At 35.8% G+C, this 15,763-nt stretch overlaps 1 protein-coding gene across 1 annotated transcript; it reads left to right on the top strand.

The window, feature by feature from the left end:
• Nucleotides 1-9,156: 9,156 nt before the first annotated feature.
• On the top strand, nucleotides 9,157-15,047 carry LOC116532385 (N-acetyllactosaminide alpha-1,3-galactosyltransferase-like). The gene is made up of 2 exons (XM_032251494.1): nucleotides 9,157-10,410; nucleotides 13,896-15,047. Exons 1-2 carry the CDS (start codon nucleotides 10,175-10,177, stop codon nucleotides 14,587-14,589), a joined length of 930 nt encoding a protein of 309 aa, XP_032107385.1. The 5' UTR covers nucleotides 9,157-10,174; the 3' UTR covers nucleotides 14,590-15,047.
• The last annotated feature ends 716 nt before the right edge of the window (nucleotides 15,048-15,763 follow it).

The raw sequence follows: 15,763 nt of genomic DNA, 5'->3' as shown, positions 1-15,763 counted from the left end.
TTTATTGATATTTGTGTCATCAACCACTCTTGCATTTCTGGGATAAATTCTATTTGGTCATGGTGGGATTTTAATATGTTGCTGGATTCAGTTTGCCATATTTTATTGAGGATTTTTGCATCTATATTCATAAGGAATTTCAGTCTGTAGTTTCCTTGTGATGTTTTTGGCTTTGGTATCAGGGTAACATTGGCCTTGAAGAATGAGTTAGAAAGTGTTCCCTTCTCTTATATTTTGTGGAAGACTTTGAGAATAATTGATGTTAACTATTCTTTAAATGTTTGGTAGAATTCACCAGTGACGACATCTTGTTTTAGGCTTTTCTTTGTTGAAAGGTTTTTTATTACTAATTCAATCTCTTTACTTGTATAGATCTATTCAGATTTTCTATTTCTTCTTGAGTCAGTTTTGAAAGTTTGTCTATTTCTAAGAATCTGTCCATTTCATCTATGTTATCTAATTTGTTGGAATGTAATTGCTCACATTATTCTCTAATAAATCCTTTTTATTTCTGTAAGGTCTACAATAATGCCCCCACTTTTCCCAATTTTAATAATTTGAATCATCTCTCTTTTTTTTCTTGGCCAGTCTAACTAAAGTTTGTCGATTTTGTTAATCTTTCCAAAGAACCAACTTTTGTTTCATTCATTCTATTATTTTCCTTTTCTCTATTTCAGTTGTCTCTGCTCCAATTGTTATTATTCCCTTCTTTCTGTTTGCTTTGGGTTTAATTAGCTCCTTCTCCCCTTTAGTTCCTTAAAGTGGAAAGTTAAGTTATTGATATGAGCTCTTTCTTCCTTTTTAACATGGGTGTTTACAGCAATATTTTTCTACTGAGCACTGCTTTTCATTGCATCCCATAAGTTTTGGTGTGTTGTATTTTTATTTTTATTCACGTCAACATATTTTCTAATTTCCCTTATGATTTCTTCTTTGACCCATTGGTTGTTTAAGAGTGTATTGTTTAATTTCTACATATTGTAAATTTTCCAGACTTTCTGTTATCAATTCTGAATTTCATTTTATTGCTGATGAAGAATATACTTTGTATATTTTTAATCTTTGTAAGTATTGAAATTTTTGTTAAGCCTAACATATGGTCTACCCTGTAAAATGTTCCTTGTCTGCTTAAAATAATTTGCATTCTGTTATTGGGTAAAGTGTTCTGTTTGTGTCGGATTCTTTTCTCTGACTGCTCGACTCTGCTACTAAAACCCTATAGAGAGTTTTTTATTTCATTTATTGTACTTTTCAGCTCCAGAATTTCTATTTAGTTCCTTTAAATAATTTCTACCTCTTTTTTAAAATTAAAATTTTTTTCTTCTACAGTGTTAGGTCTAAAAATTTATTTTTTAATGAACAAATAATTATACATATTAATGGGGGTACTCAGTGATGTTTCAAAACATATAATGTATAGTGATCGCATCAGGGTAGTTAGCATATCTATTATCTCAAACATTTATCATTTCTTTGTGTTGGGAACATTCAATATTTTCCTTCTAGCTATTTGAAACTATATATTATGGTTAACCCTAGTCATCCTATAGTGCTATAGAATACTATAACTTATTCCTACTATCTAGCTGTAGTTTCATATTTAACAAACCTTTCCCTATCCCTCCTTCCCCAACCCTTCCTAGTCTCTAATATCCTCTGTTCTACTTTTTACTTCCATGAGATAAATTCTTTTTAGCTTTCACATGAGTGAGAACATGCAGTGTTTAGCTTTCTGTTCTTGACGTATTTCTTTTAATATAATGTCCTCCAGTTCCAGCTATGTTGCATGAATGACAAGATTTTGTTCTTTTTATGGTTGAATTGTAGTCCATCATGTATATATCACATTTTCTTTATCCATTCATCTGTTATTGGACACCTAGGTTGATTCCATATCTTGGCTATTGTGAATATTGCTTCAATAAACATGGGGGTGCAGATGTTTCTTTGATACACTGATTTATTTTCATTTACATAAATATCCAGTAGAGAGATTGCTCGATTATATAATAATTCTATCTATAGTTTTTTCTTTTTTTATGAATCCATACACTTTTTTCCACAGTAGCTGTACTCCTTTACATTCACATCAACAGTGTTGAAGAGTTACCTTTTCTCCACATCCTATGCCAGCATTTGTTATTTTTTGTCTTTATGTTAATAGTCATCCTAATGGGTGAAATGATACTTTACTGTGGTTTTGATTTGTATTTCTTTGATGATTAGTGATGGTGAGCATTTTCCTCATATATTTGTTTGTCATTCATATGTCTACTTTTGAGAAATGCCATTCAGATCATTTGCCCATTTTCCAATCGGATTTTATTTTATTTATTTATTTGCTGTTGAGAAGTTTGAGTTCCTTGTGTATTCTGAATATTAATTCCCTGTTGGGTCAGTAGTTTGCAAATATTTTCTTCCATTCTGTAGGTTGTCCTTTTACTCTGTTGATTGTTTCCTTTGCTGTGCAGAAGCTTTTTAATTTGACACAATCCTATTTTTAAATTTTTCCTTCTGTTGCCTGTACTTTTGAGGTATTATAAAATCCTTTCTCAGACCAACATCCCAAAGCATTTCTCCTATGTTTCCTTCTAGTAGCTTTAGAGTTTTCGGTCATAATTTAGGTCTTTGATCCATTTTGAATTGATTTTTGCATAGGGCAAGAGATGGAGGTCTGTTTTTATTCTTCTGCATATGAATATCCAGTTTTCCCAGCATCTTTCCCCAACATAAATTCTCAAAACTTTTGTCAAAAATTAGTTGGCCATAAATTTTGGGATTAATTTCTGTAATCTTTATTCTGTTCCATTGATTTATGTCTGTTTTTATGCCAGTACCATGCTGTTTTGTTTATTATAGCTTTGTAGTATATTTTAAAGCAGGTAATGAGATGCCTCCAGCTTTGCTATTTTTGCTCAGGATTGCTTTGGCTATTTGGGTTCTTCTGTGATTCCATATTGCAGCACTGTTTACAATAACAAAGACTTGGAACCAACCCAAATGCCCATCAATGATAGACTGGATCAAGAAAAAGCCTGGGCGCAGTGGCTCAAGCCTGTAATCCCAGCACTTTGCAAGGCTGAGGCAGGCAGATCACAAGGTCAAGACATCGAGACCATCCTGGCCAACATGGTGAAACCCCATCTCTACTAAAAATACAAAACTTAGCTGGGCGTGGTGGCATGCACCTGTAGTCCCAGCTACTCAGGAGGCTGAGGCAGGAGAATTGCTTGAACCTGGGAGGCGGAGGTTGCAGTGAGCCGAGATTGTGCCACTGCACTCCAGCCTGGCACCTGGCAACAGAGTGAGACTGTCTCAAAAAAAAAAAAAAAGAAAGAAAAAAGAAAATGTGGCACATATATACCATGGAATACTATACAGCCATAAAAAAGGATGAGTTCACATCCTTTGCAGGGACATGGATGAAGCTGGAAACCATCATTCTCAGCAAACTGACAGAAGAACAGAAAACCAAACACCACATGTTCTCACTCATAAGTATTGAACAATGAGAACACATGGACACAGGGAGGGGAACATCACACACCAGGGCCTGTTGGGGGTTAGGAGGGCTAGGAGAGGGATAGCAGGGGGGGGGGGGATTGGGGAGGGATAACATTAGCTGAAACACCTAATGTAGATGACAGGGGGATGGATGCAGCAAACCACCATGGCATGTATATACCAATGTAACAATCCTGCACCATCTGCACATGTACCCCAGAACTTAAACTATAATAATAGAAAAAACTTTAGGATTTTTGTTATATCTATGAAGAATGTCATAGGTATTTTGATAGTGATTGCATTGAATGTGCAGGTTGCTTTGAGTAGTATTGTCATTTAAATAATATTAATTCTTCCAATCCATGAGCAAGGAATGGCTTTTCATTTGTATCCTCTTCAACTTTTTTCATCAATGTTTTGCAGTTTTCCTTATAGAGGTCTTTCACCTCCTTGGTTAAATTTATTCCTGGATATTTTAAATTTTTTGGTAACTGTTGTAAATGGGATTGCCTTCTTGATTTCCTTTTCAGGTAGTTCATTGTTCATAAATAGAAATGACAGTGATTTTTATATATCAGTTTTGTATCCTGAATTCATTTGATCAGTTTTAAGAGTTTTTTTGTGGAGTCTTTAGGCTTGTCTATATATACAATCATGTTGTCTGCAAATAGGACAGTTTGACTTACTCCTTTCCAGTTTGGATGCTCTTGATTTCTTTCTTTTACCTAATTGTTCTGTCTAGAGCTTCCACTATTGAGAGTGGGAGAGAGTGGGCATCCTAATCTTGTTCCAGTTCTTAGACAAAAAGCTTCCAGCATTTATCCATTCAGTAAGATGGTTAGCTGTGGCTTTGTCATACATGATCTTTATTGTGTTGAGGTACTTCCCTTCCACACATAATTTTTTGAGAGTTTTACTATGAAGGAATATTGAATTTTATAAAATGCTTTTTACTGATCTATTGAAATAATTACATGGTTTTTGTCATTCATTCTATTAATGTGATATATGATGTTTATTGATTTGTATGTGATGAACAATCCTTGCATCCCTGGGGTAAATCCCACTTGATCATGCTGTATTACCTTTTTGATGTGTTGAATTCAGTTCGTCAGTATTTTGTTGCAGATTTTTCCATCTATGTTCATCAGGGATATTGGCCTGTAGTTTCCATTTTGTGTGTGTTTCTGTGTGTGTGTGTGTGTGTGTGTGTGTGAGTGTGTGTGTGTGTGTGTGTGTCTGTGTTTGGTGTTGGTATCAGGATTATGTCGGCCTTGTAGAATGAGTTAGGAAGAATTCACTCAGTTTCAATTTTTGGTATAGTTTGAGAATCACTATTATTTAAAGATTTAGTAGAATTCAGCAGTGAAGCCGTCTGGTCCTGGACTTTTCTTTGTTGGGAGACTTTTAATTTTTTATTCATCTTGTCCCTGTTATTGGTCTGTTTAGGTTTTTTATTTCTTCTTGGCTCAATCTTGGTGGTGGTACATGTTAAGGAAATTTTCCATTTCCTCTAGTTTTAAATTTATTGGCATACAATTTCTCATAGGAATTTCTAATGATCCTTTGTACTTTTGTGATATCCATTGTGATGCCTCTTTTTTTTTTCCTGATTTTATTTGGGTCTTCTCTCTATTTTTCTTACATAGTCTAGCTAATGGTTTATAAATTTTGCTACGTTTTCAAAAAATAATTTTGTTTCATTGATCTTTTTTTATGTTTTAATTTCTCTTATTTCTGCTCTGATTATTTTGATTTCTTCCCTTCTACTAATTTTGGTTTTCTAGTTCCTTGAGCTGTGTTAGGTTGTTTATTTGAAATTTTTCTAGTTTTTTGATGCAGGCACTTATTGATATAGACTTGCCTATTAATATTGCTTTTGCTTGTACCATAAATTTTGGTGTGTTCTGTTTCTGTTTTCGTTTCAAGAATTTTTTTTTTGAGACAAAATTTTTGTTGCCTAGACTGGAGAGCAGTGGTACAATCATAGCTTACTGCAGCCTCAAACTCCTGGGCCCAGGGGATTCTCCCACCTTAGCCTCCCAAGTAGCTAGGACTACAGATGCATACCACCATGCCTGGCTATTTAAAAAAAAATTGTAGAGATGAGGTCTCGTTATGTTGCTCAAGCTGGTCTCAAACTCTTGGCCTCAAGCAATCCTTCAACTGTGGCTTCCCAAAGCTCTGGGATTACAGACATGAGCCACCATGCCAAGAAATTGTTTAATTTGATTCTTAATTTCTTCTTTTACCCATTGGTCATTCAGGAGCATGCTGCTTAATTTTCATGTATTTGTATAGTTTTGAATGTTCCTCTAGTTATTGACATTTAGTTTTATTCCATTATGGTCAGTTAAGATATTTATATGATTTTCATTTAAAAACAATTTGTTGAGACTTGTTTTATGTTCTAATGCATAGTCAATCCTGGAGAATATTCCATGTGCTGATGAAAATAATGTGTATTCTGCAGCTGTTGGGCAAAATGTCCTGTTAAGTGTTAGGTTAATTTGGCCTATGCTGCAGTTTAATTTCAATGTTTCTTGTTGATTTTCTGTCTAGATGATCCATCTAATGCTTAGGATGGGGTGTTGAAGTTCCCAGCTATTATAGTATTGGAGTCTATTTCTCCCTTTAGATCAAATAATATTTGCTTTATATATTTAGGTTCTTTGGTACTGGGTGATTTTGACTTTTGAAAAAAATTGTTGAGACTTGTTTTGTGTCCTAATGTATAGTCAATCCTGGAGATTATTCCATGTGCCAATGAAGAGAATATGTATTTTGTAGCTATTGGGTGAAATGTCCTGTAAATGTTAGATTCATTTGGTCTATGCTGCAATTGAATTCTAAAGTTTCTTGTTGATTTTCTGTCTAGATGATCCATCTAATGCTTAGGATGCGGTGTTGAAGTTCCCAACTATTACTGTATTGGGGTCTATTTCTCCCTTTAGATCAAATAATACTTGCTTTATATATCTGGGTGCTTTGGTGCTGGGTGCAAATATATTTATAATTGTTATATGTTCTTGCTGAATTGGTTCCTTTATTGTTATACAATATCCTTCTTTGTCTCATTTTATAGCTTTTGACTTGCGGGCTGTTTTGTCTGACATAAGTATAGCTACTCCTGCTCACTTTTTCTCTCTTCACTTTCAGTCTATGTGTGTCTTCACAGGTGAGGCGAGTTTCCTGTAGGCATCATATAGTTGTTTATTTTTTATTTTTTTTTTTATCCATTCAGCAAATCTGTATATTTAAATGGGAAATTTAACCCATTTACATTCAAGGTTATTACTGATAAATGAAGACTTATTCAAGTCATTTTATTGATTGTTTTCTGGTTGTTTTGTATACCCTTTGTTGCTTACTTTTCCCCTTATTGTTTATTTTTATGGTTGGCTGGTGGTTTTCTGCAGTGATAAGGTTTAATTCATTTTTTTCTCCATTGTATATTAGCTTCACCAGTGATTTTTATAGTTTTGCATGTCTTCATCATCATGATTACCTTCTTATCACTTCCAGATGTCAGACTCCCTTGAACATTTCTTGTAAGTCTGGTCTAATGGTGATGAATTCTCTCAGTTTTTACTTGCCTGTGAAAGATTTTATTACTCCTTCATTTCTGGGTATAATATTCTTGGCTAGCAGTTTTTTTGTTTGTTTTCCTTTCAGTACTTTGAATATATCATCCCATTCTCTCGTGGCCTGTAAGGTTTCTGCTGAGAAATCCACTGCTAGTCTAATGGAGATTCCATTCTATGTGACTTGACACTTTTTTCTTGCTGCTTTTATAATTGTCTTTGACTTTTAACAATTTGACTATAGTATGCCTTGGAGAGGACCCATTTGGGGTAAATCTGTTTGGGGTCTTTTGAGCTTTCTGAAGAGGGATATCCATCTTTTTCCCAAAACTTGGGAAGTTTTCTGCTCTGATTTCATTAGATATTTTTTTTCTTTCTTTTCCCCTTCTCTTATCATCCTAGAATGCTAGTAATATGAATATTTGTTCTCTTAATGGTGTTTCATAAATTCTGTAAGCTTTCTTCATTTTTTAATTCTTTATTCATTTCTTTTTCTGTTATTTCAAAAAACCTGTCTTTTTCAGAAATTATTTTTTCTGCCTGATCTAGTCTGTAGTTGAAGGCCTTGATTATATATATTTTTATTTCATTTACAGAATTCTTCACTTGAAGACTTTCATTTTTTATGGTATCTATCTCTTTGTTGAATTTCTCATTCAAACAATAATTTTTTTTCCTGATTTTGCTGAATTGTCTATCTATATTCTCTTGTATCTCACTGAGTTTCCTTAAATTGTTATTTGGAATTCTTTTTCTGGCATTTCATATATTTCCTTATGACTGGGGTCTTCTATTGGGGAATTATTGTTTTCCTTTGGAGGTGTTATGTTTCCTGCTTTTTCATGTTTGATGTGTTCCTATGCTGATTTGTTCCTATGCTGATTTCTACATATCTGGTGGAAAAGTCACTTCTTCCAATTTTATAGAGTAGGTTTCATAGAAAAGGACTTATTCATATGAATGGATCTTGGAGTATCGGTTCAGTGGGGTGTGTTGGCCTTACTCCTAGGTATATGCAGTAGTGTAGTCTCCATGCAGTTTCTTTAGCTGTAATCCACACTAGTGGCATTCGTGAGTTTCTCAGTGGCATAGGCTTTTTCACACAATGCAAAGTCCTCCTGACTCTGGGCAGATCTTATCTAAGCAGGAGAAACAGAGCTGCAGAAGACGAAAGCCTCCACATGGCCCTCCTGGCCTTCTGTCACCACAGGTGCATCTCCACTCTCCAACTGCACTCTAACACTCTCTCTTTGACATTCCAGTCAAATCTTAGCTGTTTGTTTGTTGCCTTGGTCCTTCCTTGTTAGAAGGATGAATGCTAGACATTTCTGGTCAGCCATCTTACTGATGTCACACTCTAATTTCTATAACTTTATTGATAATCTCTCTGTTGAGAGATTGTTTTTCTTATTTCTTTTAGTTATTTTTCCATGATTTACTTTAGTTCTTAGAGCATATATTAAATAGTTAAAGACTTTGTTTAGTACATACAATGTTTGGGTACCCTTGGGGACAGTTTCTATTAATTTTTTTCCTGCAATTGGGTCATACTTTCTTTTTTCTTTTCATGCCTCATAATTATTTATTGAAAACCAGACATTTTGATATTATAATGTGGTCACTCTGGAAATCAGATGCCGTCCCATTCTCAGAGTTTATTGTTGTTGCTTTTTGTAGGGTGTAGATTTATTTGTTTAGTACCTTTCTAAACAAATAAAGTTTAGTATTTTTTGTCTTTTTTTTCTTTTATCTCTGTGATTTTATTTCCTTTAGCTTATGGTCAGCCGTGGTCAGACCGAGATTTCTTTAAATGCCTGGGGATGAACAGAGACAATAAGAGGAAGAAGAAAAAGGAGGAGGATGAGGAGGAGGAGGAAAGAAAGGGAGGTGGATAAAGAGAGAGAAAGGAAGGAAGGAAGGAAGGAAGGAAGGAAGGAAGGAAGGAAGGAAGGAAGGAGGGAAAGAGGGAAGGAGGGAAGGAGGGAAGGAGGGAAGGAGGGAAGGAAGGAAGGAGGGAGGGAGAGAGGGACGGAGGGAGGGAGGGAGGGAGGGAGGGAGGGAGGAAGGGAGGGAAGAAAATCCTCTTTTAGCGTTTGCAAATTGGCTGTGTTTGGGCCCTCCTTCAATGCTTAGCCCAGATATTTACGACTTTGTGTTAGCTTTAACTTCCTGCTTTCTCTAAGCCTAACTGTCAGCCAGAGGTGAAAGCTTATGGTCTTCCCATTTCTTTTTTGAGCACATAACCTGCCCTGGGCATATACATGGATTTCTAAATAACCATTATAGAGAGGGGATTGTCAAAGCCCTTATTTTCCAAAGTGACTCTCTTCCCAGGTTTTCCTCCAAGGCTGTCAGCATCTTAGGGCTTGCCCCAATCATAATCTTTTGCAGGGTGGCAGGGACTTGTTTGTTTTTAAAATGTGTTTAAGGAAAATCCTTTACCTAGTAACTTTTCTACTCTGAGAGAGATCTAGGTAGGTAAAACAAAAGGAAGTGCTTTTGTCAGTCCTTCAGGGAACCCTCAGACAGGTCAGAACAGACAAATACAACTTCCTGGTAATAAGGTCCACTCTGCTCCCTCCAGAATCAGATACTCACACTGGAAATATGATCTTCTGTCTTCTATTCTGCTACCATATTAGGGAAGGAGTTGGGGAAGCCTAAGTTAAAAATATCACGAAGCTTTTCTATTCCTGCCATGTTGAGTTATCTTGATTTAACTTTTTACTTGGTTGCTCTAAACATTTGACGATTTTCTGGAGTTCTCACAAAGTTGATTCTGAAAGTATATAGCAGTATTATCATTGGCAACATTGCGGATTATGAAAACTTGGAAGTTCATTTTTAAAAATATGGCCTTTAATTACGTCAAAAAGTCTAAGACCAGGATGTTTTGGCTAAATATAAGAGAAATTATTACTTTAGATTTTGAGAGACATTTCAACTATGTGTCCACAAAGATCTTAGATTCATAATACATCTAATCTGTAAGTATACTTTTGTTATGATCTGGCCATTTTTTGAATACTGACTCTCCAGTTTTGTATACTGCCTCTCATAATTGTCAAGGCTTTGGGTTAAGTATGAGGAGATGCTGCAATCAGAACCAAACTTTATGCATTAGTAATATCTTCTTCTGTTTTATTATAATGTATTTTGTTCAAAAATGCTGTCTTTCTCATAGGGCGTACACAAACTTGACTACTACTGAATGGTCAGCTCCAATTGTGTGGCATGGCACTTACAATGAGTCAGTTTTGGAAAATTATTACGCAAATCATAAAATTACTGTGGGGTTGACTGTGTTTGCTGTGGGAAGGTAGGTAATGATGTCCAATGTCCTTTAGATTTAGGCTTTTTATTATAGAAAATGGGAAGTAATCTACTGAAGCACCCAATAATTTCACGTAATAAATATTAAATCAAGGCAAATTCCTGCAATAATTTTTTTTTTTTTTGAGATGGAGTCTCGCTCTGTCACCCAAGCTGGAGTGCAGTGGCGCCATCTCGGCTTACTGCAAACTCCGCCTCCTGAGTGCAAGCGATTCTCCTGCCTCAGCCTCCCAAGTAGCTGAGACTACTGGCATGCACCACCATGCCTGGCCAATTTTTTTGCATTTTTAGTAGAGACAGGGTTTGACCATGTTATCCAGGATGGTCTCGATCTCCTGACCTTGTGACCCACCCACCTTGGCCTCCCAAAGTGCTGGGATTACAGGTGTGAGCCACTGCGCCAGGGCTTCCTGCTATAATTCTTTTTTTTTTTTGAGACAGTTTCACTCGTTACCCAGGCTGGAGTGCAATGGCGTGATCTCGGCTCACCGCAACCTCCACCTCCTGGGTTCAGGCAATTCTCCTGCCTCAGCCTCCTGAGTAGCTGGGATTACAGGCACGCGCCACCATGCCCAGCTAATTTTTTGTAGTTTTAGTAGAGACGGGGTTTCACCATGTTGACCAGGATGGTCTCAATCTCTTGACCTCGTGATCCACCCGCCTCGGCCTCCCAAAGTGCTGGGATTACAGGCGTGAGCCACCGCGCCCGGCCCTCCTGCTATAATTCTAAATATCACTTGGTCCATTCAAAAAATGTCCCAACACTTGAGTTTTCTTTTGTTTCTTTTATCTGATTTTACAATGCTCTCCCAATATTAATTTAATTTCTTGGGTCTATTGACAGTCATTTAAAATACCTTCTCTTCCTTCATAAGGTTGTGCTTCTGTTATAGCCATTTTTCACTGTTTTTACAAGGAGTCGACCTAATAATTTGTTCCTACCAGTGCTTTCCCCAAATCATGAATTACTTTCAGATAAACTTACTTAACTGTGCTTATTGCCCCCTTACAGGAACACTGGTTCAATATATAATAAAACAATGTAACTGCAGATATTTGTAATAGAATTTTTACTTGCTATATTTTCTGACCACCAATCATAATACATAAAATAAAAAGTATATAAAATAATCCAGTAATTTAAAAATAAATCCAATTTTTTCTTAATTCTTAATCAAATAGAAAATCAAAATAATTAAAGTAGACTCCTAAAAAATACAATTACAATGAAATATTGACATTTAAAGATGGATAAATATAGCCATTGTGTTGATCTCCTAACTTCTGAAACTCTTGGAAAACAACAAATATGAATCAAAAAATGTTTTAAGTTAAATAAAACTAAGAAATATCCAAAATCGGCTGGGTGTGGTGGCTCATTCCTGTAATCCCACCACTTTGGGAGGCTGAGGTGGGGGGATCACCTGAGGTCAGGAGTTCCAGACCAGCCTGGCCAACATGGCAAAAACCAGTCTCTACTAAAAATACAAAAATTAGCCAGGTGTGGTGGGGTATGCCTGTAATCCCAGCTAAAGCAGGAGAATTGCTTGAACCTCAGAGGCAGAGGTTGCAGTGAGCTGAGATCGTGCCACTGCACTCCATCTCAGGAAAAAAAAAAAGATCTTATATCAATAACCTAACCTCCTACTTTAAGGAACTAGATAAAGAAGAGCAAACTACACCTTAAGCAATGAAAAAAGCGGTGTGAGGATAAACATTAGAGCAGAAATAAATGAAGTAGAGAATTTTTAAAAATAGAATCACTAAAACCAAAAATCGGTTCTTTGAAAAAGATCAGCAAAATTGATAAACCTTTGAAAAAAACAAGTTGAGGGGCATTCTATAAAAGAGCTGATCAGGACTCTTCAGAACTGTGAGGTCATGAATAACAAGGAGAGAAACAGACACAAACAGGAAGAGACTAAGGAGACTAAATGCAATGTGTGTCCTAGGTTGGATTATGGAAACTAATATGTCCATTGGAGGAATACTGATTAAATCAAAAAATCTATAGTATAGTTAATAGCGTCTTACCACTAATAATTTCCTACTTTTGACAAGAGTGCAATGGTTACATAAGACATTAATGTTAGGAGAAGCTGGATGAAGTGTATATGGGAATTCTCTAACTTATATTTGCAACTTTTATTAAATTTGCCCTACATCAAACCATATACAAAAATCAATCCAAATGGGTAAAATGTTAAAGATAATAAAGCTATGGGAAGAAAATATGAAAGAATATTTTCATTACTTTAAGGAGGCAAAGATTTCTGAAATATGACATAAAAGCACTTAACCGTGAAAATAATGCAGGCTGGGTGAGGTGGCTCATGCCTGTGATCTCAAAACTTTGGGAGACCAAGGTGGAGGAGGATCACTTGAAGCCAGGAGTTCGAGACCAGCCTGGGAAACATAGCGAGACACTGTCTCTATAGAAAAAAAAATTTTTAATTAGCCCATGTGTGGTATTGTACACCTGTAGTCCCAGCTATTCAGGAGGCTCAGGAGGGAAGATTTCTTGAGCCCAAGAGGTTGAGGTTGCAGTAAGTCATGACTATACCACTGCACTCCAGCCTGGGTGACAGAGTGAGAGCCTATCTCTAAAAACAAAATTTTAAACTTTTTAAAAAGAAATGTGGGTAAAATGAACTTCTTTGGATTTTAGGTGCTAGCTTCCAGCTCAGTAGAATATTTTAAGTGATACTTTTCATAATTTACTTGGTAATTTTAGATGTTCTGAACTAGAAAGGTTTCTCCTGATCTCTAATCTGCTATATTTATTAAAACTTAGAACAACATCCAGAATTCATTTTTAAGGATTATATAAACATTATTTAAGGTGAGCAATACATGATTACCTTTCCTTTTTTGAATTTACCTGAGGCCATTTATTACTCCGAGAATCTTTTCCTGGCTTGAGAGACTAGAATTGAAAAAGTTTGTTTTTCAGCCAGCTATTCTAAAATTACAGTAAGGGCCACAAGGTAAAATAAGAAAAATGGTTCAGACAGTGGATTATTGACTATGCCTCTTCTGATTTTGTATGCATAACTGATTACTCATAAAGCAAGACACAGACAATGATAACTCCTCCTGCAATGACCCAAGACCTTTCCTACCTATGACCCCCAAAAGCAAGTTACCATCGCTTTTCATGTTATCACCCTCAAAACTCTGGCTCTCATTCTGGGCTGGGTTCTGCTCAATTTTCTAATCTCACTAAGTTTCATTATCTCTAGTGAGGAACTTCTCCTCTATTCTATGATCTGCAGAACCCCATCAGGGAGAGGAAAGTCAGATAATTTCATTTTCTTCTATATTACTTAAATGTAACTCAAGAAGTATATCTAATATGTGGTTGCCTAGTAGCATTGCTAGATAAGCTAAAGTTAGTGCAATTTAAATAATATGTGCTCCACTAAAGTATAATATAAAGACGAACTCAATCACTTCTTATTTACTTCACAGATACCTTGAGTTCTATTTGCCAGGCTTTTTGTTATCTGCTGATAAGTTTTTTATGGTTGGCCAGAAAGTAATAATTTATGTCATGGTAGATAACTTCTCCAAGATGCCTTGGATACATCTGGGTCCCCTCCGTACATTCAAAGTTTTTGAAATTAAACGAGAGAAGAGATGGCAAGATATCAGTATGATGCGCATGAAAACCATCAGTGAACTCATTGTCAACCACATCCAATACGAAGTTGACTTCCTGTTCTGCATGGACGTGGACCAAACCTTCAGAAAAAAATATGGATTGGAGACTCTGGGAGAGTCAGTAGCTCAGTTACATACTTATTGGTATCAGGTAAATCCTAATCTAGTACCTTATGAAAGAAGTCAGTTATCAGAAGCATATATACCTATGAACAAGGGAGATTTTTATTACCATGCTGCTGTTTTTGGTGGCACTCCCCTTCAGGTTCTTGATATTGCCAGGGAGTGCTCCAAAGGAATCATCAATGATAAGAAAAATAACATTGAAGCAGTGTGGCATGATGAAAGCCACCTAAACAAGTATTTCTTTCTCCATAAACCCACCAAAATATTATCACCAGAATATTGCTGGGATTTTAATCATGAAAGGAATTCCGATATCAAAACTGTCAAACTCTCTTGGAATCTTAAGTATTATAAATTTCTTAGAGTGACAGCATAATTTTATAGCCCTTCCTTTATATTTCTGAATTTAAGGGCATCATTTTGTCTCATTCTTTAGAAAATTATCTTATTCCTTAGAAAATTTGCACTCTACAAAATTTAGCACTAAAAAAATCACAAACAAAATGGCAAGCCCACTACAGAGCAAACTTACACTTTCCCTTATGTTCATTTTGAATCATACAACATGAGATTTAATAGTTGCAAATAGGTTTACTGAAATCAGAAGAAGATATGAATGTTGAAATATTATTTGTTGGATCGTATCAAACAAAATTGATTGTTACAAGAAAATGAAATGTGAAATACTTTCATTGATCCAAGTAGATAAAAATTTTTCTATTCCTTAAGGAAATGAGTTATCTAGAGGTGTGGGGAAAAGAAGATCCCTACAACTATATTAATATGCCCTATATGTAAAACTTTGAAAACATTGAAGCTGTAACCAAACTTTGAGTCATTCTGAAAGAGCTATATACTTTAAAACTACAAAGTTGTTTGTTGTAAAAACTTATGAAAAGAAAATAAAAATATACAGAGAGAAAATTGAAAGTCCCCCTTTTACTCTCTCTTTGAAAATCTATCTTAACATATTTCCCATGTATGCATTTATATGCCCACTACATGAATGCATTTATATACCCACTACTACACACACATACTCACACATGTGCTTATATAATATTTTATACAAGTTGCCATATCACAACACCCATACACATGCACACACACATCTTGTCAATAGTCAAGGTCTAGCTAGTAAAGCAGAAACTACTATTCTAGATATTTCAAACAGTGGGGATTTAGCACAGGGAATTGGACATGAAGGTGATAACAGAGTTTGAGAGAGATACAACGGAGAGAAGGCAACCCATGATTTTCAAAATAAAGGTAATAACATCCTGAGGGTTGAAGAGAAATATGTAGGATGTCTAGAAAGAGCTAGAACCTAGCAGAAGTTACCTGGCATAAGGTGACACAAAAGAGAAAGGAGTTTCTGCTACTACTCGATATGTTACCCACAGTGAGGGTGTGGAGGAGAGATCCAAGCTTTTCTGCTCCTCCTACCCTGCTCTCTTCTATCAGTATTTTTTGGTGCCTGTGCTATGCAATCATTAGAGAGCATGAGAGTCTGGGTAATATAGACCTCTGCCACACTGAGCAGAGCACAG

Source organism: Sapajus apella, unplaced genomic scaffold (assembly GCF_009761245.1).
Source record: "Sapajus apella isolate SASKATOON/1434 unplaced genomic scaffold, GSC_monkey_1.0 scaffold76, whole genome shotgun sequence".
NCBI classification, from domain to species: domain Eukaryota; kingdom Metazoa; phylum Chordata; class Mammalia; order Primates; family Cebidae; genus Sapajus; species Sapajus apella.
This window is presented reverse-complemented; position numbering and strand designations above follow the sequence as displayed.

What these genes read in the sequence shown, in the direction of transcription:
- LOC116532385 (XM_032251494.1), top strand. Translation starts at nt 10,175, where the DNA reads ATGAGGAGATGCTGCAATCAGAACCAAACTTTATGCATTAGTAATATC. An exon ending in ACTGTGTTTGCTGTGGGAAG is followed by an intron (nt 10,411 to 13,895) that starts GTAGGTAATGAT and finishes TTTACTTCACAG; the next exon opens with ATACCTTGAGTTCTATTTGC.